This window comes from Mobula birostris, chromosome 8 (assembly GCF_030028105.1).
Source record: "Mobula birostris isolate sMobBir1 chromosome 8, sMobBir1.hap1, whole genome shotgun sequence".
In the NCBI taxonomy this organism is placed as follows: Eukaryota; Metazoa; Chordata; class Chondrichthyes; order Myliobatiformes; family Myliobatidae; genus Mobula; species Mobula birostris.
In genome coordinates this window covers 136,106,921-136,130,897 of record NC_092377.1, presented here as the reverse complement: position 1 = coordinate 136,130,897, position 23,977 = coordinate 136,106,921, and the positions used below count along the sequence as shown (strand labels likewise).

The 23,977-nt window shown below is 41.1% G+C and overlaps 1 protein-coding gene across 1 annotated transcript; it reads right to left on the bottom strand.

Annotated features, from left to right (window-relative positions):
• Positions 1–9,783: 9,783 nt before the first annotated feature.
• On the bottom strand, positions 9,784–22,873 carry LOC140201750 (sodium-dependent phosphate transporter 1-like). Its single transcript, XM_072266370.1, has 11 exons — positions 22,622–22,873; positions 20,491–21,056; positions 20,208–20,348; positions 19,581–19,666; positions 18,504–18,600; positions 17,116–17,235; positions 15,801–16,079; positions 12,934–13,492; positions 12,193–12,378; positions 10,742–10,826; positions 9,784–10,457 (listed from the first exon to the last, which is right to left on the bottom strand). Exons 2-11 carry the CDS (start codon positions 20,753–20,755, stop codon positions 10,302–10,304), a joined length of 1,974 nt encoding a protein of 657 aa, XP_072122471.1. The 5' UTR covers positions 20,756–21,056; positions 22,622–22,873; the 3' UTR covers positions 9,784–10,301.
• Between the last annotated feature and the right edge of the window lie 1,104 nt (positions 22,874–23,977).

Here is a 23,977-nt window from a genome sequence, read left to right as displayed (position 1 = left end):
TGTTGTTATGTGTCTATAGTCTGCCAGTAAGTTATTCATTGCATCTGTGCATAGATGTGCGTATCGCAAACTCAACTTTGGCTATCACTGTTCAGATTGAATACACTTGACAGTTTAGCAAGATTTTCCACTGTAATAGTAAATAGGCTGCAACTTTTGACAAGCCTTTGTTTATGACAACAATTATGTACAGTAAATGCTATCCACAGAAGCAGTCTTGCAGAACCTAATCATTAGTAGGCTATTTGTGTAATGATTAAAACATACCCAATATTACCCTCATTCTGAGGACCACATGCTGCGGCTGAGTCAGACTGTGTGTGGAATCTGAGTAGCACTATGTGCCGATGTTCCGTTTGTCCCTGGTGTTGCGAAGGATGGGTCTTGCCTCCTTGCCGTGCAATGCCAGTCAGCAGGACATTGGCACACTATCTGCCCTGCGTTGAAAAGTTCTTTCAGACCACTACCTTCAACCACACATCCATCGGGCAGCAGAACTTCCTGCAGACATTGCATGAGGACGCAATGGATACAGTGGGGTGGCTCCCTGAGCAGACTGTACAGACTAGTAAAATGTCTCATCGTCAGATTTCACCAACAGGCCTTGATGATTAGAGGGATCCTCCTAGTCGGATCCTTCCTGCATGCCTGGACCAACAACCCCTCTTTGCGCCGACCATGGGGTGACTGTAATGGATAGAGATGGTGGCTCACCTCTTTGCAGAATGTGGGTTTGCAAAGAAGGTGTGGATATTGATGAAAAGGCCTGTGTCATCTAGAGAAGCTGTGTGACAGAGGACTTTCTGATCTTCGGGCTGTTCCCAGGTACACACAGACAGATGCGGATACAATAGGGTCTTTTAAAGAGACTCTCAAATAGGTACATGAAGCTTAGAAAAATAGAGGGCTTTGTAGCAGGGAAATTCTAGGCAGCTTATAGAGTAGGTCACATGGTCAGCACATTGTGGGCCAAAGGGCCTGTAATGTGCTGTAGATTTCTATGTACATCAGGTGCTGCTGGTCAATCATAAACATAGTGAAAGACGTCCTATGATTCGTTTGAGAGTTGTTTGCCATCCCTGGAGGAATGCTGTCTGTCAGGCTGCAGAAGTATGCGCTGAGGGATTGAAGCTTGGTGCAGCCACCGCAAAGGCTCAGTGGGGAAGGACCACGATCTAAGTTCTTCCATTACTAGAGAGATTGATGAGGAAGCCCTCAAGTATTGTAATAATACGACAAGTGGCCCCAGTATTGTTGGTGTGTCAGAATGTATGAGTACAGTACTGAAAGCATTGATTGTGAATGTAAGAATGAACAGGCATTGCGCAGTTTATTCTTGGAAATTATTTTTTATTTATGAATAAAGTTTATTTTGATCAAAAAAAATGACCCTACCAGTAAACACACCACCCCCCACTCTCCACTTTCTGTAGGGATCGAACTCTACGTGATTCCCTTGTCTACTCATTTCCTCTTCACTAATTTCCCTTCTGGAATTTATTCCTACAAGCAGGACAGTGCTACACCTGCCCTATACCTCCTCCCTCCCCACTATTCAGGGTCCCAAATAGTCCTTACAGGTCAGGCAACACCTCACCTGCGAGTCTTTTGGGTTTATCTACTCTCTCTGGTAATCTTGATGCAGCTTCCTCTGTATCAGTGAGACCTGACGTCATTTGAGGGACCACTTCTTCGAGCACCTTCGTTATCTACCACAAAAGATGGGATTTCCCGGTGGCCATTCCTATTCTGACGTGTTGGTCCATGACCTCGTCTACTTCTTACCTCCCCCCCCCCCCGACATTCGCTTTCCATGCACTCACCCATCCCAATTATGTTGGTGGGTGGGAGGAGGGGTGAGGGCAGATACGTGGGAAATGGTAGAGGTGTGGGTGAAGGCAATTGCAGTGGAAGGGAAACGTCATTCTTTGCAGGACATCTTCTTACCTGCCCATTATCTCCCTCTGGGACTTCCAGTAAGATGGTGGCATGCTTGGTCACAGCAGCTTCTGGGGCCAAGGTGTTACTGGCTTTTTTTAAACGTATTTATTTATGATTGCAAGACCCTGCTGGACATTAAGAACTTAAAGTACTGCATGTCTACCCATCAGTGAGTTGGTCATTGGCAGAGGAAACTGAAGGAGCTAGACTTGTTGTTGCCTGCAACTGAGAAGAGTTGGTGCGAGAAGACAGTGTGCAGTCAGTGAATGACCATCTCAGATGATTTTCCTGTTATTGCAAGACCCTGTGGAACATTGGTAATGTGAAATATTGAAAGTTTGGTGAATGGGGATGCAGATGGAGGGAGAGCTGCGTGGCCTCGGTCACCCCACGGTGTAAACTAGGCCTGTTTGCAGCCGCCCAGGAGAGGCAGCAGTCAGCGTGCTCTACTGGAGTGCTGGAGGTGGTGTGGCATGGCATCCATGCTGGAATTGGTGTTCGCTCGGCAGGAGTCGAGATGTATTGTGTTCGACAGCAGGCTGCTGCAACATTCAGGCACTTAGGGACTTGGATTATATTTTTTTGTGTGTGACTATTCTATTCCTGTCTTATATGTGCCATGTATTCCTGGATGGCTGAATGACAATTACTTGAATTTGAAGCCCCTCCCCCTTCCCTTCCATGGTTTGCTGTCCTCTCCTATCAGATTCCGTACTCTTCAGCCCTTTGCCTCGTCCACATATCACCTTCCAGCTTTTTCCTTCTTCCTTCCCCACCTATAGACCTTCCCCCTCACTTGTTTTCACTTACCACCTTATACTCCTTCGCTTCCCCCCACATTCTGGCATTTCCCACCCTTTTCCAATACTTTGGAGTCTCAGCCTGAAACATTGATTATTCCTCTCTGTAGATGCTGCCTGCCTTGCTGAGTTCCTCCAGCATTTTGTGTGTGTTTGCTCAAGATTTCCAGCATCTGCAGAATCTCTCGTGTTTATAACCTACCACTCCGTGTATTATAAAAACTTGAACCACATATCCCCTTTAAACTTTCCCCCTCTCAGCTGAAGGCTACGCTGTCTAATATTGAAAATTTCTACCCCAGGAAAAAGACTCTTGCTGTCTCTGTCTTTGCCTCTCATAATTTGTAATCTATCGTGTCTCCCCTCAGCCTCTGATGCTCCAGAGAAAACATTTCAAATTCATCTGGCCACTCCTTATAGGCAATTGCTTATAATCCAGGTAGCGATCTGGTAACTCTCTTCTAAACCCTTTCCAAAGCCACCTACACACAACTCCAAAGTTTTAAATAACTGTGTCATAACGTCCTGACTCTTATATGCCACGTGCCCTTTTTTTTAAAACCATTTTATCTACTTTCATGGACTTAGTCATAGAAGAGCATAGCACAGAAACAAGCCCTTTGGCCCAACTGGTCCATGCTGAACCAGTTACACTGCCTAGTACCATCAGCCTGCACTCTGACCATAGCCCACCCATTCATGTACCTATTCAAACTTCTCTTCAATGTTGAAATCAAGCTTGCGTGGACCACTTGCACTGGTAGCTCTTTCCATACTCTCATGACTCTGAGTGAATTAGTTTCCCTTCAGTCTTCACTGTGGAGGGCACTAGCAGTGTGCCAGATGTTGAAATGTGTGAAGGAAGAGAAGTGAGTGCTGTTACTATTACAAGGGAGAAATTGCTCAAAAAGCTTAAAGACCAAAGGGTACACAAGTCACCGGGACCAGATGAACTGTGCCCTAGGGTCCTAAAAGAGGTAACAGTGCATTGTGGAGGCATTAGTAATGATCTTTCATATATTATTGGACTCTGACATGGTACCAGAGGACTGGAAAATTGCAAATGTCACTTCACTCTTTAAGAAAGGAGGAAAGCAGCAGAAAGGGAATTGTAGACCATTTAGCTTGACCTCAGTGGTTGGAAAGATGCTGGAGTCAATTGTTAAAGATGAGGTTATAGAGTACTTGGTAAGATGAGACAAAATCAGCATGGTTTCCTTAAGGGGAAATCTTGCCTGAAGAACCTGGTGGAATTCTTTGAGATTACGAGGATAGATAAAGGGGATGCAGTGGATGTTGTATATTTGGACTTTCAGAAGGCCTTTGACAAGGTGCCACATGAGGCTGAGAGCCCATGGTATTACAGGAAGGTTACTGGCATGTTTAGAGCATTGGCTGATTGGTAGGAGGCAGTGAGTGGGAATAAAAGGATCCTTTTCTGGTTGGCTGGCGTTGACTAGTGGTGTTCCACAGGCTTAGTGTTGGGACCAATTTCTTTTTATTCTGTTTATCAATGATTTAGATGATTGAATAGATGGCCTTGTTGCCAAGTTTGCAGATATGAAGAATGGTGGAGGGCCAGGTAGTGTTGAGGAAAGTGCTCAGGTCAAGGACTTCGGTAGTAGAAATAAATGTGCAGACTATTTTCTAAACAGAGAAAATCCAAAAATGCAAAGGGACTTGGGAGTTCTTATGTAGAACACCCTAAAGGTCAACTTGCAGGTAGAATTGGTGGTGAAGGCGGCAAATGCGATGGCAGCATTGATTTCAAATGGTTCAGAATACAAGAGCTGGATGTGATGCTGAGGCCTTATGGTACTGGTGATGCCTCACCTTGAGTACAGTGAACAGTTCTGGGCTCCTCATTTTAGGATGAGAGGGTTCAGAAGTTCACAAGGATGATCCCTACGGATAATGTAGTGGTATGGGTAGGTTTTCGTGGCAAGATATGGAAGTCGATTGTCAAGCCGTTTTTCCCCACACAGATACTGGGACCCAGCCAGATTCGAACTCAAGACCATCCGCTTCGAAGCTCAGTGCTGAAGCCGCTACACCACTTGCTGGCCCACCCTATCTATACTCATAATTTTGTATACAGCTATCAAATCTTCCCTTAATTTTCTACATTCCAAGGAATATTCCTAACCCATTCAAGCTTTCTTTGTAACTCAAGTCTTCCACTCTCTGCAGCATCCTTGTAAATTTTCTCTGTACTCTTTCAACCTTATTTACATCTATCCTGTAGGTAAATGACCAAAACTGCAAACAGTACTGCAAATTAGGCCTCACCATTGTCTTATACAACTTCAACATAACATCCCATCTCCTGTGCTCAATATCTTGAATTATGAAGGCCAATGTGCCACAAGCTTTTTTTATGACCCTATCTACCTGTGCCACCACTTTCTTTGAATTATGGACCCATATTCCCAGATCCCTTTGTCTACAGCACTCCCCAGTGCCCTACTGTTCACTATGTAAGACCTGCCCTGGTTGGACCTACTGAAGTGCAACAATTTGCACCAACTTCCATCTGTCATTTTTCATGTTGGTCCAGATCCCGCTACAACCTCAGTCTTCCTCGTCATCTACTATAGCATCAATCTTTGTGTAATCTGCAAATTTGCTAACCCAGTTAACCACATCATCATCCAAATCAAATGATAAACAATGGAGCTGGTACCAATCCCTGCAGCACACCACAAGCTGCAGGCCTACTGTCGGGGTCAACCATCTACTACCACTCTCTGGCTTCTCCCACAAAGCCAATGTCTAATCCAATTTACTACTTCCATCTTAAATGCTGAAATAATTGGAACCTTTTTGACTAGCCTCTCAAGCAGGACCTTGTCAAATGCCTTACTGAAGTCCACGTAGACAACATCCACTGCCTTGCCTCAATCAACTTTCCTGGTAACTTCCAGGAATAACTCGAAGATTGATTAGACACAACCTACCTATGCACAAAGCAATGCTAACTATCCTTAACCAGTCCATGTCTATCCAAATATGCATATCCAATCCCTTAGAACATCTTTCAATAACTTCCCCCACTACTGATGTCAGGCTCACTGGCCTATGATTTCCTGGTTTATTATTAGAGCCTTTCTTGAACAGTATTACAGCATTAACTATCCCCCAGTCCTCTGGTACCTCACCTGTCGCCAACGATTATTTAAATATCTCTGCTCGGGAACATCTCATCAGACCCTGAGGATTTTTCCACCCTAATTTGCCTCAAGTCAGTAAACACCTCCTCTGTAACATCTATCGGGTCCATGACCTAGCTGCTGCTTTGCCTCACTTCTATAGACTGAGTCTGTCTTCCACGTAAATACAGATGCAAAATATCCATTTAAGATCTCTCCTTTCTTTTTCTCCAGGCATAATTACCGTTCTGATCTTCCAGAGGACCAGTTTTGTCAATTGCAACCCTTTTGCTCTTAACTTTAGAATCCCTTAGGGTTCTCCTTCACCTTGTCTGCTAGAGTAACCTCATGCTTTCTTATAGCTCCCACACCATTTTTTTTTTGTTAAGTGTTCTCTTGCATTTCTTATACTCCATAAATACCACATTTGTTCCTATTTGCCCATACTCCTATGAACTACCTTTTTTATCCTAAGCCAAGGCCTCTATCTTTTAAACAGAGGTTCCCCAAACCTGTTATCTTCACCTTTTATTCTGACAGGCACATACAAGCATTGTACTCTCAGAATTTAACTTTTGAAGGCCTCCCACTCAGACCCCAAGATCCCTGTGAAAATAATTCTTAAGGTTCCTATATTAACTGTATATTTTCCCCTTGTTCTCACACTTACACTAATCTGCTATTTCTCTGCCCATAACTGTAACTGATCTATTTCTTGTGTTGCTTGAAGACCTTCATGGTATGTTAACACCACCCATTTGTGTCAAATACAAAAACTTATTAACCAATCCATGAACTTCACTTGTCATAGATCCCCACATAGAATAACACCCTTCCATCACCACACTATCTTCTATGGGCAAGCCAATTCTGAATCCAGACCACTATGGATCCCAAGCATCTTAACGCTTCTTGATCAACCTACTCTTACTTGTGAAATGCTTGATGAAAGTCCATATAGATAACATGCACTGCCATACCCTCCTCAATCACCTTGGTTACTTCATCAACTTTACCTTCCCTTGCTTATTAATTATCTTAATTTAAGGAGTTATGATTACTATTTCCAATATGCTTTCCCACTGAACCACCAAGTCACTTGGCCAGGTTTGTTTCCCAATAAAAACTTCAATAGCAGTTAGCACAACACTATTAAAGGTCAGTGCGTTCTCTATAAGAAAGTTTGTATGTCTTTCTTGTGAGCACCTCTTTCCTGAGTTATCTGGTCTCCTCCCACAATCCAAAGATGTACTGGTTAGTAGATTAATTGGTCATCGTAAATTGTCCTGTGATTAAGCTAGGGTTAAAATAGGTGGGTTGCTGAGTGGTGTGGTTTGTTTGGCTGGAAGGATGTGTTCTGTGCTATCACTCAAAATAAATAGATAAAACATGTTTCCTCCATTAGTTGGATTACCATATTGTTTCAAGAAATCCTTTCGAAACACCTAACAAGGTTTGGCCTGTAAGCCTCCTGCACTAAGGAAGTCCCAGTCAACATTAGGAAAGTTAAAATCACCAACCGTTACTTTGATCTCCATATAGTCTTGCCAATGTATTTGATTGTTGTCTCCTGTTGAAAATTAAGAGACCTACCATATAATTACATCTTTCTAATTTTGAGCTGTACTTAAATTGCCTTACTGAATGAGCCCTCCAGTATGTGCCCTCTTGTTGTCCCTGATTAGTAATACAATTTCTCCTCTTACCTCCCCATCACATCTGTAGTGCAAGATTAGTGTAAATGGATGGTTGACGTTCAGGAACAGGGACTTAGTGGAATTTATAGACCTGTGTTGTACAATGCCATGACTCTACTGATTCAGAAAGCCAGTAACATAGTGGAGCTAGCCTTCATCACTGGGGATTTTCTTATGATCCTCCAAGTAACTGTGCCAGTGTTGCATATTATCATAATTTGTTCTCTAACCAAAGTCAAGAGCTTAGAGTCAAAGCAACACAGCATAGATATAAGCCCAGTGTGTCTATGCTGACCATGTTTTCCATTTAGTCCCAATTTCCTGCATATTGTTCTGGGCCCCTTCCTTCTAAGTACCCAACTAACTGTTTCTTAAATGACACTGTTGTACCTGCCTCAACCACTTTCTCTGGCAGCTCATTCCATATGCTCATATGCTACACGAAAACATTGCCGTTCAGGTCACTTATAAATCTTTCCCCTCTCACCCCAAATCTATGCTGTGTAGTTTTGCACTCCCCTAACCTGGCCACCTTATCTATGGCTCATAAATTTTAAACACTCCTATAAACTTCCCCCATTCCAAGGAATAAAACCTAGTCCGGCCAACCTCTCCCTTTAACTCGGGTCTTCAAATCCTGGCAACATCTTCATAAATGCTTTCTGCATTCTTTGCAGTTTAACCATGCCGTTCCTATAACAGTGACCAAAACTACCCAATATTCCAAGTGTGGCCACATTGAATTATACAACTGCAACATAATGTCTCACCTGCTATACTTAATGGCTTGATGGATGAAGGCCAGTATGCCTCACACCTTTTCCCCACTACCCTGTCAACCTGAACCCTGCTTTCAATAAAGCAGAAGGCTATAAAAATCTCAAGGAACTAGTTTTTCATCTCTTGTAACTAGTTTGCCTTAGTTTGTTTTGAGTGGAATCACCATGGCATTAAGATTGGCTAGCCATGTGGCAATGTCTTAACACATGTAGAAAATAAACTGAAAGGGTAATTTTCCGCTACTTTCTAGTTTTCAATTCTTAGTAAACTTTCCATTCATCTGTACTAGGTTTCAAATTTTGATCTTTAATCCAAGGATTAGTAAATGAAGATTATTCCATGTTTTTTTACTCTCACCTGGCAAATACAAGATCTTCATTACAAGTCTACACTGGTTTAAGGTTGTATTAGCTGCATTCTCGTTTTTTGACAGTGGAACACAGCATCATAATGAAAATACCGTAGGCCCTTCAGCCCACTATGCATGTGCACACAAGTTCTGCAGATGCTAGAAATACTGGTTTAAGGTTAATGGTTTGTTGATCTTAATCCCCTAATAAAATTCAAGAGCTACGAGATAATATTGCAGGCTCTAAAACCTTAGTTAGATTACACTTGTTATAGTCTTCAGTTTTGATCACATTATAGCTTTGAAAAGGGTACAGAGATTTACCAGGATGCTGCCTGGACTTGAGGGCATGTCTTATGATGACTGGTTAAGTGAGCTAGGAATTTTTTCTTTGGTGCAAAGGAGGGCAAGAGATGCTTTGTTACAGGTGTAAAGAAAATAAGAGATATAGATAGGCAGATCATTTCCCAGCTAATGGCTAATACAAGGTGGTAAAATTTTAAGGTAATTGGGGGAGAAAAAACTATATTAGTTAAGTTCTTCAGAGTGATGGGTGTGTGGAACAGGGGTGATGGTAGAGGCATTTAAGAAACTTAGGTACATGGATTTTAGAAGATTGGAGGCTATGGGGGAGGAAAGGATTAGATTGATCTTCGAATAGGTAAAGGTTAGCATTTTGATTTCCCTCATGGCTGCTGCATGACCCACCAAGTTTCTCCAGTGATGTGCTGCTCCAGATTCCAGCATCTGCCGTCTCTTGCGACTCCAATTGTGATTTTTTTTTATTATTATATAAACATACCTTGACTATGTTGTCCCATAATTGATCTTTCATTTGTTCAAATGTGAGATACACCTTTACTAATAATGCCTAACTTGTACTGGCTAAATTAGATTGTAAATTGGGTCACAATATAGAGACTCAGTCTGCAACTTTGGATATTGCATTAATCAGTTGCCATATCTGTGGATGCCCTACTCCAATCTTCCATGAAATGAAAATGTTTTCTACTTTGCATACTAGTGCTATTTTGCAACAGAAAATGTTTAAGAAATACAAAGAAAAATACAAGGTATGCTAATCTTTAATGAACATTTGACCAATTCAATTACAAATGAGTAATTTTCTATAATAGTTAGATTTAAATGGAAGACTTTGTAAAACAACTGCTCATTTGATTGCCCCACTCTTTGGTACCTTACTGTGGTCTTAACTGGATTCTAGTTGCTTACCATGTGGCTAAATGAGAATCCAGTGCTTTATGCATACATGTGTTAAATTCAAAAAGCTCAGTTCACAGTATTAAATAGCATTATACCTTGTTTAAAAACATGCAGTAATATAAACACTATACAAAACAAATGACAATGGTTCAAATAAAAAGTGAAATTATAAAGAAAAAAAAACAGCATTTAGCCAGTCAAGTTGGACTCTCTTGCAACACATACTGATGTTAAAAAGACTCAAGTTAAAGCTGTGACTTCCATTGAACAGGTTTCACATTAAACAATTTGAATAAACAGGTCTACAGTAGCACAGTAACAACCATAACACTTTGCTGAAGATAGGTGGTACTCAGCACATTTACAAGATAGCATATTTGAATACAGCCATGATGGCAGCACTAATAAGACCAGAGATGGGTACTGTAACAAACCACGCCATGAAGATGTTTCGAAAGAGGCGCCAGTCAACAGCTTTTTTTGCACGCATCCACCCAACAGCTACAACTGAACCAACCTGCAGAAACAAATACAATACATAGTGAAGTGGCAATTCACAGGTTAATAGGAAGCATGCTTTAGCCAATTTTATCATGAATATGTTTGACAATGTCTTAACATGCATGGATGGGAGGAGAAATGAAAAAGCCAACTGCAAGTCTCAAGCCCATAGTCATTGAAACTGGCCTGCCATGAACATAGCAATTCAATATTAATCAAGAACATTGTATTTTTTTTTTTTGCACTGAACCCTTGTTGATTAAATTGTCACAATTGGAAGACCCAAGTAGCAGAACTCACCTTGCAATGTGTTGTGCTAACAGGAAGACCATTATTTGAAGCAAGAACTACAGTGAGAGCAGAGGCCAATTCAATACTGAAGCCACTATAAAAGAAAAAGTAAATAACATTAGTCCACTTCATTGGCTAGTATGCTGGAAGAGAATTTCTAGCCAGTTCACAAATCACATTAAATCAAAACACAAATCTAATAATATTATAATTACCTAATCCCAGTGCAGTTCACTTCCTGTTTAGTGAGTCCTGCAAACAAAGCTATACAAATGCAAGATCCTGTCCCAAATGACTCCACTGGTGTTGGTGAAATCTCAAATGATGATGAGATAGATTGACTGGTGGAGATGCAGGTGACCTCGACCTCACAAGCAAGGCCAAGGAACTGATTATAGACTTCAGGAAGTGAAAGTCATGAAAATATACATCATTCCTCATTGAGGGCTCAGTGCTAGAAAGGGCAAGCAGCCTGAAGTTCCTGGGTGTCACCATCTCACAGAATCCATCCTGGGCTCACAGATGCAATCATACCAGAAATCTGTAAATTTCTACAGATGTATGGTGGAAAGTGTACCGACTCATTCCATCATAGCCTGGTATTGTGGCTTCCACAAGATTACAACATGCTGCATAGCATTGTATATTGTCAGCCAGCCAAAGGGAATCTTCAACAGGAAGTGTCTCACGGCTGCATCCATCATCAAGGACCCCAACCATCTGGGACACTCCCGCACTGAGGAATAGGAGCCTGAAGACCCAAAGTACAGTTTCATTAGGAACAGGTTCTTGCCTTCTGCCATCAGATTCTGAAGGGTACACGTACACTGACTTGCAATTTATAATTTCTTTGCACTGTGCTGCAAATCAGCAAATTTTACATTGTCAGTAATAAGCCCTCTGCAGATGCTGCCTGACCAGATGAGTTCCTCCAATAAAACAGACATTTTATTCAAAAGTTTTGTGTTTCAGTCCTTTCAATGAAATAAATACAAGGATTTGAACATTGATTTGTTCTAGAGAATGTATCTGCTGTACAACATGCTTCTAGATTATCTGGACAACAGGGATTGGCCTTTCTGAATTCTTAGAACTTTGTGTATTTTTATTCATGCTACTGTTGCTGTGGAATAAAGACTGTGGGAGGTCTTTGGAGGAAGAATGAAAAAGCTTGCGACTATTTTATCTGGTGAAATTATCCAATAACACCCATTCAGAACAGAGTGTCTCCATATTACAAGGAGCCAAAATTCATAATTTCAAAGATTAAAAATACTTTGCTTACCCAGATAGTTTTAAGCCATTAAACTAACTTTTAAATACCAATATTTCTTTCAGCCTTTCACTTAAATAGATCCTGCAGATTCTAGCTAATCTAATTATCAAACAACCTTACAACTCATTTACATGCAGAATCTTCAACATAAAAATACTCCTAAAAATCCCCTAAAAGGACTTACCTTGAGGGAGTAATTGGTGTCAGATCCTTGCCCATTGTCTGAATAACTCTACGACCCCAGACCCACAGGCCAAGACAGATGCCCACACCTCCATATAGCAGAAGCCAGATTGGAGTATCAGTTTTTGAATCAACATCTTCTGTTGAGTACACAACCCATAAAGCAACCAGAGGACCAATTGCATTACTAAAAACAAAAACAAAAAGTTAGCATTGTGGAATAAAAACAAACCGACTAATCTCAAGCATTTAGTTTTGATGCAAACAAATATCTGCCCATGAAGCTACTGAACAGAATACTTGTCAATATTATTTCTAAACTGGGTGCAATCTTTCTGTATTCATATTTTAAATATTAATCCAATCTGTTGTGCTACAGTACATGTCTATAAACTGAAGTTTAAATTTTAAATATTGTATTTCTTTATTGTGGATAAGAACTTTGTTATTTTTCCTCAACATCTTGGCCCTTTCCAGTCCTATAGCTCAATGTTAATTCTCACCATTAACTAGATTTCAGATAAGGTTGTAAGAGTTTATTGGACACACCCATGTGTACTGTATGATGACCTACATAAAATTAGTTTAAAAACAAATCTTGTGCAAGTTCACATTTCTCTCTCACTATCAGGAAACTAATTTATACAGAAATAATGGAAAACCCAATATTGTTTAGGAGTTTCCTGATCAAATTGAGAGATGTGTATATCCCTTGTCAGGAATTAAAAGCAAATTTACTCACCTAACATCATTGCCACCATGAGCAAATGAGCCAAAGCAGGCTGTTAGGATCTGCAGGAACTGGAAAAGTAATGAAACTTCGGGCTTCTCCTGCTCTCGCCATTCATCCATTGACCCATCACTGCACTTGCGCTCTGTTTTTTCAATTTCAAGCGTCACACTTCTATCCTCGGACGTTGTATTTGAGTCAGCCATAGCATTACAGTAACTACTGTAACTGTCCTGTCGGATCCGTTTCTTTGATTCCAAGCCAGGTGTCAACTTTTCCATTTCCTCTGCCTTTACTTCTTCCTTGGGCTTGAAAGAAGCCAGAGGCATGCCACAAATCGCCATAGTGTAACAGGTATAGCTGTTGTTGCGACGTAGTGGCCTGCTTCCTGGTTCACCTGAGTCCCCAGCACAGTCTATCATTTTAGCCAAATGCAACTTGTGAAGAAGTTCTTTGTACAATCCCGAATCCTTGTGTACAGTGTGATAGTGACCTGTGTAGCTGTTGGTACTGGTCTGATTATTGATAACCTGGTTGAACTGCACATGACTGCTTCCAAACTGTACAGTTCCTAAAGGGATAATAAACAGAAACAAAGGCATGAAGCACAGCTGGTTGCACAACTATTATGATTCACTACTTCCTGCTCCTAAACTCACAAGAGTCATTAACATCTTCTGAGCCTGCTTCTTGCGAGGTTTTTACTCTTCCTGATTTGGGACTTGTGTCTTAACCACTACAGTTAAAATTATCATTGCATTACTCAACCCAGCTCCAGACTCTGATCTAGTTTATACCACCTTTCACACATCTAGACATCTCCTTCCAGTATTCTGAGGGAATCTGTCCAACTCCCTATCTCAATAGCTCACTCAGACCTTCATCTGCAGATTTCTCAGGAAGTCCTGCAGTGATTAAAATTTGATTACTGTGTTCAGAACATCCTCTTGTTTACACTGAACAAATTAATTTACTTTACAGAAGTAAATTCAGTCTTCAAAGATGACCAGAGCTTACAGATGCTTTTACTTAATATTCCATTGCAATCTAATCTGTTTTTAGGTCAGTAACTGTTCTAATTAAAGCAAAAACAATGAATTGCATTTCATCTTCTAATTACAACCCTCATGGTCATTAAATGCTTGCTTTTAATATCAGAAATGACCAGTTCTGATGAAATACCTTTTCAATCTAAATGTTCACTGGTATCCTTCCCTTCTCTAGTCCTCCGAACAATAAGACTTCACCACTCTCTCAACCAGCTGTACTACTATTTATACTGGTAATTGAGACCAAGGGCTAATTCTATTTGTTCTCACCAGCCCTTTCATGCAACTTAAAGCTACGTCCACACTAGACTGGATAATTTTGAAAACGCCGGTTTCGCGTAAAAACGATAGGCGTCAACACCAGGCGTTTTTGAAAATACCTCCGTCCACATTAAAACAGGTATTTGGACGAATCTCCTCCTACTGGGCATGCGCAGGACACATCTACACAAAACACACAAAGAGGAAACAGTATACTCAGTACGTGTTTGTACAGTTAAAGACTAGAAAAACTTAAAAGGAAATTACCAAACGACAGACAGCTGTTGGCTCTCATGCAGGAGGACTTAAAACTAAAAAACAGAAAAAACAAATACTGGAGCGTATGGAGGCAACCGACAGGGAGTTCATGGACAGTACGACCCAGCTGACGACGAACATTGAAAAACTGACTAACACTGTTGTAGAGGGATTTGCAATTATGAGGAATATGATGGCTCCCCCCTCCAGTACCTTTCACCGCCACAATACCAGCCTCATAGCCACTACAATAGCTACACACATGGACACACAGACCCCCGAGTGGCCCCACCAACATCTTCCCCACTCCTACAGCCATAGAGCGATGAAAGGGACGACGAATGTTTTTAAAACCTCCGGTTACTTTGTACACACAATGCTGAACCAGCGTTTTCAGATTTAAACACCCTGGAGAGCATTTTAGAAAACCTGTTTTCAGGGGAGGAAAATGCCATTTCAGTGTGGACAGAGGATCAAAACGAAGAGAAAAAGCTTCGGTTACAGATTTATCCGGTCTAGTGTGGACGTAGCTTAAGTTTCAATCAACTATGAAAACCCAAGTTATTAGTCCATGGCTGCTTAACTTGGACATTTCCAGCATATCCTGCTTCTATTTCAGATTGATCCCAAATGCAGATGCTGACAATTGTTCACAGCATCAGGTGAGCCTACTCTGATTAGAAGCTTAAAAGGAATGAAGTATGCTGCCATGCAAATTTTTCTTTGTTAAATACTGGATAAATTTCTCTAGCTTCAAAATATAACAACAAATTAAGTTTTTGAATAGCTCCTTACCAAAATAAAAACAGCAATTGTCTGGAGGCCATTTTAAAATAAAAAAGGAAAGACCACTAAATCTCCTCAGGAAGAAAATTAGCAGCCTTGTTGAAAATACTATTTTGAATTGTTGCTTAAAATCACAAGTTTAAAATCTTGAACAAAGAAATAAATTACATTTCTAACTTTTAAAAAAAACTATACCTTTCAAGGTCATCCTATTACAAGAACTTAATTTGATTTCTTTGTATTTAAACAATTTGAAATTCAGGGTTAGCCTGTACACTAACTTTGCAACTTCATAAAACTTGGCAGGGAGTTGACCATGTATAGCAAAAAATGTCAACAATTACCATATAGTTTCACTTGGGAAAGCAACAGTTTCTAAAGGAACAAGTAATTGAGACTAAATATTTACTGAATTGTTGGTGTTGACTCCAATGCAACAGCTGAAGTATTAGTAAGGAGTTCCAGGCAAGAAATGCGAATGAAAATTGTTGAAATATACAAACTGGAATATGCTATATCTCTCACCGTTCATCACACGATCAATATTGGTTTCCTTTATCTCTCCATTAGAAACACTATCCTTTCCTACATCCTCTGCTGAGTCCCCTATGAAAGCAATTCTTCCACTCTGCTTCATAGGCAAAACAGCAGAAACAGTGTCAGTCACAGGAGTCTTGATTTCAGATGCTGTGTCAGTCAAAGGAACTTTCAAATGCGGCTCTTCCAGGTCTTCTTTGGATACTGAATAGTAATCTTCACTCTTCTTGTCTAGCATATTATCTAAATTGGAGACTTTTCTCTCTCCTGTTGAGCACAAAAACCAAAATGAGTAACCTTTACCTTCGGAACAGAAAAAAAAAACACAATTAAAGTCAAAGTTCATCCATTCAAGATTTCATTAAAATGAAATTCAGTTAATGAAAAGATTGTGGATCAATCTCTACCACACCCCTAACTTCAAAAGCAGTCTTCTTGCATATAGAATTCAACATCAATAAGTTATCAATACACAGCAAGTTAAAATAGCAAGGTGGTGAAAAGCTTGCAAAATTTGCATTGTTTTTTCAAAAAGCTGGCTTGAATATAATTGCATTATGACTTCTGCAAATAGACATCCCAGGCAATACCCCATTGACTTAAGAATCCTTTATAGTCAATTTACTGTATCTAGCTTTGTTTCTATCCATAGTAAACAAGTCAATCCAGAGAGCAAATATTAACTATTTACTGCAGTGTTTACTCCTTATGCCACACAAGTTCTTTCAGCCTAACTAATGTTCGGTAGAACAAATAAGCAAAATAATTGCATACAAAACAGCTACCATTAATTACCCAAGAATCCCACTTAAATGCAAAATCAATAATTGAGTGGTACAGTTATCCAGAGTTGGTTCTTACTGAAAAGTATACTTACACATTCTAGCATAATTAGGTACCTGAAACAGAATCAAAGACTAGCTTTATAAAGCTGCCGGAGGGTTCTTAACCTGTAATGTTTCTTTCCACAGATACTTCCTGATAATTGAGTGAAGTGTTTTCTGTTTTATTCCAGCTTTATAAAGTCATTTCCCAGCTTCCTGGAGCCAGGGTGGACATTGGAAGCGAGAGCAAGTAGATTCTAGCCCACCTTAGCCTGGTGACACTGTTTCTCTAAATAAATGTTAGCCACAACAAATATGCACTTCATACGAAGGGAAAGAAAAGATGTTACATATTGTTGGACATTGCTTTTCAGTAAATTCAGAGCCGTTAACTCATACCCTCACCCTACACTTCCAATGCACTCACCTGAAAGCCCAATGTGGCATTTCGACCACTGAAGTCTCTAAATTTCACTTACTTTCGATTTTTCTCTTCATTGTGGGACAGACGATGAACCAGACGATGAATGCACAGATCACAGCACTTCCCAATGTAATCAAAATTGTACCCCAGAGTGGAATCCGGTCAAATCCCAGTACTAGGATTAAAAAAATTACTTTAGAATCACAAAAAACTGCCCTCAACACATCATTTCCACCCTTCCCAAATAAAACTGAACAATTAGATCATTTACCAATGATAAACTTGAGTCCAATAGAAAGAAATAGTGTAACTCAAGACTCTGGGGAAAACAGTTGTAAAAGTACATTGCCATCCAGCTCTGACATTACTGAAAAATGTGGTTCACAAATTGGTCTTTTAGAATGGCAAAAAAGAAATTCCAGGTTTTATCCGCAGTTTGAATTTCAAGGGTATACACTATTCAGACAAATGTAGAAAGACTACTTTAAAAACTCAGTTGTAGCAGTGACTTAGAATGCACACTGACACAACTTGACACCATTTTCATCATCATGGAAATCATCTTAACCCGCTGCTGCCAGGTAGTGTCCTAGGTTCATTAATGATAACGCAGCATAACTAGGTGTTTTTTTTTTTTTAAAAAAACACACCAGGTAGTGACAATCCGAATGCTTGATCTATGAAGCACAATTTTAATTATCATTCAACCATACTTGAATATAGCCAAGACAAAACAGAGTTCCTCTGATGCCAAGAAGCAAAACATTACCAAAAGCATATTGTGCTTTGTACAGTTGGTAATGTGTTTTGCACCTTGGCCCCAAGGGAAAGCAGTTTCATTTGGCCCCTATCCTCTGGTTTGAAGACTAATGCGGTCAAACATTTTTCAATGCAAAGGCACACTTTCAAAATGAGAGGCTGATTTGCTTGAAGCAGGGGTGATTAAGGGATAGGTGGTAGAGGAATCTGAATGAGGTATACAAAATGAGGGGCATCAATAAGATAAACAGCAACAGACATTTACAATTGACAGAGATATCCAAATCCAGAATGCACAAGGGCTGGTTCAGAAGTCAAAGGAAGATTTTTCAACAATAGTTGGGTTCTAGAATGCACTGCTCAGGGAGACTCAGCATTTAAATCTCTAGATCAGGGGTTCCAACCTGGGGCTTACAGATCCCTTGCTTAATGGTATTGGTCCATGGAATGGAAAAGGTTGGGAACCACTGCTCTAGACAAACATGAATCACAAAGGCATGCAAATTCATGGTCCAGGAGCTGGTAAATGAATTAGTATAGCTGGGAGAATGGTAATGGATCTAGTTGAATGATCCATTCTGTTCTGTAAGATTTTAATGAAGTGTTAAGTGTTTCTTTACAAAAATGCTGAAGGCCAAAAGAAATAAATTGCTCTACTTGGGTTCCAACGTAGTCAGTACTTACAAGGTGCTCCCGTATATATAATAGAGAAAAGATTAATTGCAATTGTGCAGGCATAGAAGACCGGCAGAGCTCGGAGTCCATTTGGCACAGGGTCAGCCTGAAACACATAAGTACCGAATTCAATAAAATGCTTTCTTCCCTTCCCATTTGTAATCTAATCTTCAATGTTCAGAAATCTGACCAGGACGTACATTTCATAAGTTAATTGCTATTGTTACAAACCTGTAAATCCCTGACATAGCAAAATACCCTGGGTGTGACACCAATCCCAAAAGAACAAATGGGAGATAAGCTTCAATTTTCTTAAAGGGGACAGAAAAATCCAAAGAGGAATTCAGGATAAACAGCTACCAATATCAAATTGAGGATACAGTAAAGTCTAGAATGAGTACAGCAAAAAGTAGGAATGGAGGCAGCTACAGAAAAAAAAACCAAATACACAGATTCAGATTATTAGGTTTCAGCCTCTCTCAAATCGAAACTAAACATTATCGGTGATTAACACTAGCTTAAAAAGGTATACTGATAATCCTTGCAGTGATCAAACTTTGTCATTATAGTCTGTATCCAACCATCCAAAAAAAAAAAAAAAAAAGTTTGTGAAAGACCGGAATGGATTACTTGTGTGGATTGCTATAGTGGGCGAGAAGCAACTTGCTGGTGCAAATCTTTGTATGGGAAGATTGAAATATTAGATTGACTTGGAAAATATAAGAACAAATTCAGGTGGATATTTCTTCTAACATAACCTTGGTATGCAGAAGCCATAATTTTCAAATTTATTCAAAATCAACAATTTAGAGTTCTGGAATTCAACAAATCCCACTGCAGAGGTTACCAAACTGTTTTGATACCACCTCCCAAAACCCATTTCAACCACTTTGGGGGGAAAAAAAATACAGTCAAAAGGCACATTGAAGCATCACCTCGGAGTTATATTCTTGGCATCCTGATATTCCTTCAGCGGAACAACCTCTAAACTCCATCAGCACCAACAGGGCAGCAATTCACCAGCAGCAAGCACAACTAAAAATTACCAAGTACAGCTTTTGCCAACTCAATGAATTAACAATTTACCTTGCGTAAAATAAAGCAGCGGACCAAGTAAAAGACAGCAGCAGACATGATTCCAGACAGCAGAGGTGAGATGAACCAAGAAGCAACTGTGCAAATTGAAAAAAATATAATGTTAGCAGAGGTAAATAACACTGTTCCTGAAACTGCAATGAGCTAACTTTGGTTCAGATTTGTGCTGCCCACCACCCGCCTCAACTGCTGTAGTGAGCTGGTTAAGTGTCAGATTATGTATTTAAAATTACTGGCTGCACACTTGGACCTGTTATATTTACATACCAGTGAAAGAATCAAAAGAAAATGTCCACAATTCTAAACGATCCTACAAATCATTGATTTATGTCTACAAGGAATAAGAAATTACAGGAAAGAAACAAGCCTAAAGATAATTTTAAACTATTCAGAGTCAACCATGATGATTAACGAAATTCTTCCAGCAAAATTTATGATTTGTAAGAAAAATTTGGTTATCATTTGCCTAGGAAAGTAAATGCATCAAATATTATCTAGCAACCAACTTAATGCACAAAGAGTCTGTCCTGCAACTGTTGCCTGTACTCTCCAGACTACCACCATGGAAACATTGCGGCCTTACACATTGAACTATTCTGAGCCCAAATTACAACTCACCAATCTTCAGCAGCTCTAGCCACTTCACACCATAAGCACCTGTAGCCACCAAACAAAAACCAATGGTTGCACCCACAATGCAGTGGGTACCAGATATAGGGAGCTTCAAAAATGAAGCTAATAACTGCCAGACAGCAGAACCTGTAGAAGACAGAACATTTCATCTCAAAGTGTTTGTGAGACATTAAAAGATTACTTTTCAATTATTAACAATGATGTTCTAAGAAAATCAACTTAAACTTCCCGGCACAAACTTAGGGAGAATGCATCACTGGTTACTTACCAAACATGGCACTGACCGACCCAGCCATAAGCACTTGTTGACTCGAGTTGAACATGTCCACATCAATTATTCCTTTGCGAATGGTTTCACTGACTTTGGCACCCAGCAGTACAGAACCCAGCGTTTCGAAGATTGTTGCCAGGATGCAAGCTCTTCTGAGTGTCAGCACTCCGGAACCAACAGCAGTCCCAAACGAATTGGCAACATCATTTGCTCCCACAGAGAATGCCAAAATAAATGCAATGATGAAACCCACCACAACCATCCATACATATTCCCTCCAACGCCATGGTCACTCGAGTTATAATGCTTTAGAGGTATGGATTTAAAAAAAATACTATTGACTTAAATATACAAAATGAGGTAACAAAATATATTGATATGTAATAAATAATGGATTAAATAGAATGAAGAGTAATGTGCACCACACAAGTACTGTGCAGTAGTATTCGCTATCCTCTGTGTTTGATAGTCTGTCTTTGACTGTCTTTACAAAAGTCAGCAGTTACAGGAATTGTATTGAAATCCATTGTGGACACGACAATAGATTTGGATTGTTCTTCATCCTATGGGAAAATAGAGGATACATTGTAAGCATGTTGTAATATTCCTGTATTCACAATTGACAAATTTCCATATGCAATGCTCAGTTTGTGAATAAATTCTTTCAATCATTTTCGTATTGCAAGATCAATTTTGGATACTGCACTGTTAACCAAAGATTAGAAATGACGTCTGATTGATATTTTATTTAGTACACAAGCCAAGTAATCTCCAATACAGTATAGATTCAAAACCAAAATCACGAATAACAAATTCAGATTAAATTCATTCTAACCAAGGTACTTTGTCAGTGGCATCAAGTGCCATTAAAATTCTTTCAAAGATTTTAACTTAAGTCACATTAAAGCTTCAGAAGCAGAAAGCAAGCTATTTAACTTAAGCCGTATTTAAAATTCGAATTCTGAGTTTACAATCCCTGTAAACGGACAGTATAATCAACTTATTTTGATTGTTAGTCGTCCCAATTTTGGGGCCCCTCTGCTGTCCGCAATTCACCCAAGCTTTTGAATGTTCCCAACAATCTGGCTCAACAAGTCATTTCCTAAAATATTAAAATACTTTTCATATTTATAATAGGAAACAAAAGGCAATGAAATTGAGATAATCAAAAATGCATTTCTGGAATGCAACAACGTTGAACCAAAGCACCAATGAATACAGTATCGGTTAGAGATTGAAGTATTTTTCTGCATAATCCTTAACTTTTGCCATTATTTCGATTGCAACTTAAATCAAACATGCAAATGTTAAAATGCTTTGCTCATCCAGCCATATCTCAAATGGTGGAAACTACCAGGAACATTTAAATCGAGTAAGCCTATCGATTATCTATCAAGAATAACAATACCGATGTAACAACCTTATCAAAATTGTATCATTTCTTAATACACGCATTACTAAATGACAATAAGAGGACTGCGTGTCCTTAATCTAAAAAAAAGACAAATCAGTTACAATACCAGCCTTTATCAGTGTAATAATATTCGGAAGCACAGTCAGTTGGAACAATTTCAAAACGCTGTTCTTTTCGCGCCTCCCTAATATTTGAAAACAGCAATCAGGAAACGGGTTCCCGCCAACAAAGCGCCGGCCCCAACCAGGCGGGCTGCGGGGTCCGGCCGGTGCCGGCAAAATGCCGCCGCTCTCCCCCCCCCCAAAAAAAACCAAGGGTCCCCTCCTCTCCCTCTCTCACACCCTCCAAATCAAGGGCACCCCCTCTCTCACACCTCCCCCCAAAAAAAATATCAAGGGCACCTACCTCCCACTCAAGGGCACCCCATTTTTGTCTAAAAACCCCTGCCCCGGACAGCACCGGCTCTCCGCCCCCCCCCGCCCCCGCCCCGGCCGCTCCGTGAGCTCCCCCTGGCGCTGCGACCCGGCCCGGCCAGGCCCGCCGGCTGAATGAATGAATCAGGCCGCGCCGCCGGATTGTTCCGGAACACGTCGGACTCCGGAGTCGGCGTTAGCCCAGCGGAAAAGACCCGGGGCCCCCTTTCCTCCCTCAGGTGCGGCAGCAGGGAGGAGGGGATGTTGGCCTTCGGAAGTAAGGCCGCCCGGTGCGACTCACCAATTAATAGTGCGACTCCGACGGATCGAGGTTAGAGCGAGTGCGGCTCGGGCAGATGGCGAGGGCCGGCCGGTAGGCCACGCTCCAGGCTTGAAGCCGCGGACTCCTCGGCAGGTTGGGCGCTCGCACGCAAGACCCCTATCAGCGGAATGCCCCCGCGCTCTTTGGCTTTCCCCCCCGCCCTGGTCTGCGTCGCTCAGTGGAAATTGCAGCTTCCCACCGCTAGCAGTCCACCATCCACCGCATAGCTCCGCCTCGCCGGCTCTTATAGGGGCGACGCACGATCGCCGGCCCAGCCCCGCTGGGCGGGGCGGCTCCGTTCTGCAGGCGGGTCGAACTCGAAGCTCTCAATTCCTTTGCCACTGAGCCACACTGACAAGCAACCTGACACATCCTTGGGGACGTGGGGAGAAACTGTTCGGTGAGAGCAGGCAAACTCCTGGCCGACAACGGGACTGGGTCCTTGGAACTGCTGTGCTTGAAGCGATGGGCCGAACGGTCATTATGGCCAAGTCAGGTCTCTAGCACTGGTAAAGAACTTGCTGCTAGAGCACTCAGTGACAGGGATCTGCGCTTGGGCAACCACTACAGTATTCGCAATCTGTAAACCGGACAAGTTTGCTTTCATCCAGAGTGGAAAATACTTGTCTCAAGTCACGTAAGCAGTGGTGCATGTTCCACCCTGGATTAAAGCAACAGCAACAAATCTCAAAAAATTAAACAGCAAAAAAGTCATCCACTTAATTGGTACCCCCTTCACCATGGTGCTCACTGAATGCCATTTATAAATTACTCTGCAGTTACTCACCCAAGTTACTCTAATAGCACTTCTCAAGCCACTAAGAAGGTCAAGGGCAGCAGGTGCATGGAAACATCACTACCTTCAAGTTCCTCTGGAAATAGCACAACATTCGGCATGGAAATATATCACTAGGCTTTTGTTGTCACTTGGTGTAAGTTCTGGAACTCTGTCACCAACTGGACTGGAAGTACTCCCACCAGAACTACTATTCAGGAAGGCAGCTTATTGCCACCTTCTCAAATGCAGTAGGGTTGGTCAATAAATGCCTTGACAATGACACCAGATCCCAGAAAGGATTAAATCTCTCTCCCTCCTGCTCCCCCACCCCCACTTCCCCTTCCCCTCCTGTCTCTCTCCCTCTCTTACTTCCCCTCTCTCTCTTCCTCTCTCTCTCTTCCCCTTCTCCCACTTCCCCTTCTCTCTCTTCCCCTTCTCTCTCTTCCCCTTCTCTCTCTTCCCCCTCTCTCTTCCCCCCTCTCTCTTCCCCCCTCTCTCTCTTCCCCCTCTCTCTCTTCCCCTCTCTCTCTCTTCCCCCCTGTCTCTCTTCCCCCTCT

Coding starts and splice junctions, on each gene's coding strand:
- LOC140201750 (XM_072266370.1), bottom strand. CDS start 20,755: ATGGTTGTGGTGGGTTTCATCATTGCATTTATTTTGGCATTCTCTGTG. Junction 12,379..12,933: donor CATGGTGGCAATGATGTTAG/GTGAGTAAATTT, acceptor TTTTGTTTTTAG/TAATGCAATTGGTCCTCTGG. Junction 10,458..10,741: donor TTAGCACAACACATTGCAAG/GTGAGTTCTGCT, acceptor TTGTTTCTGCAG/GTTGGTTCAGTTGTAGCTGT.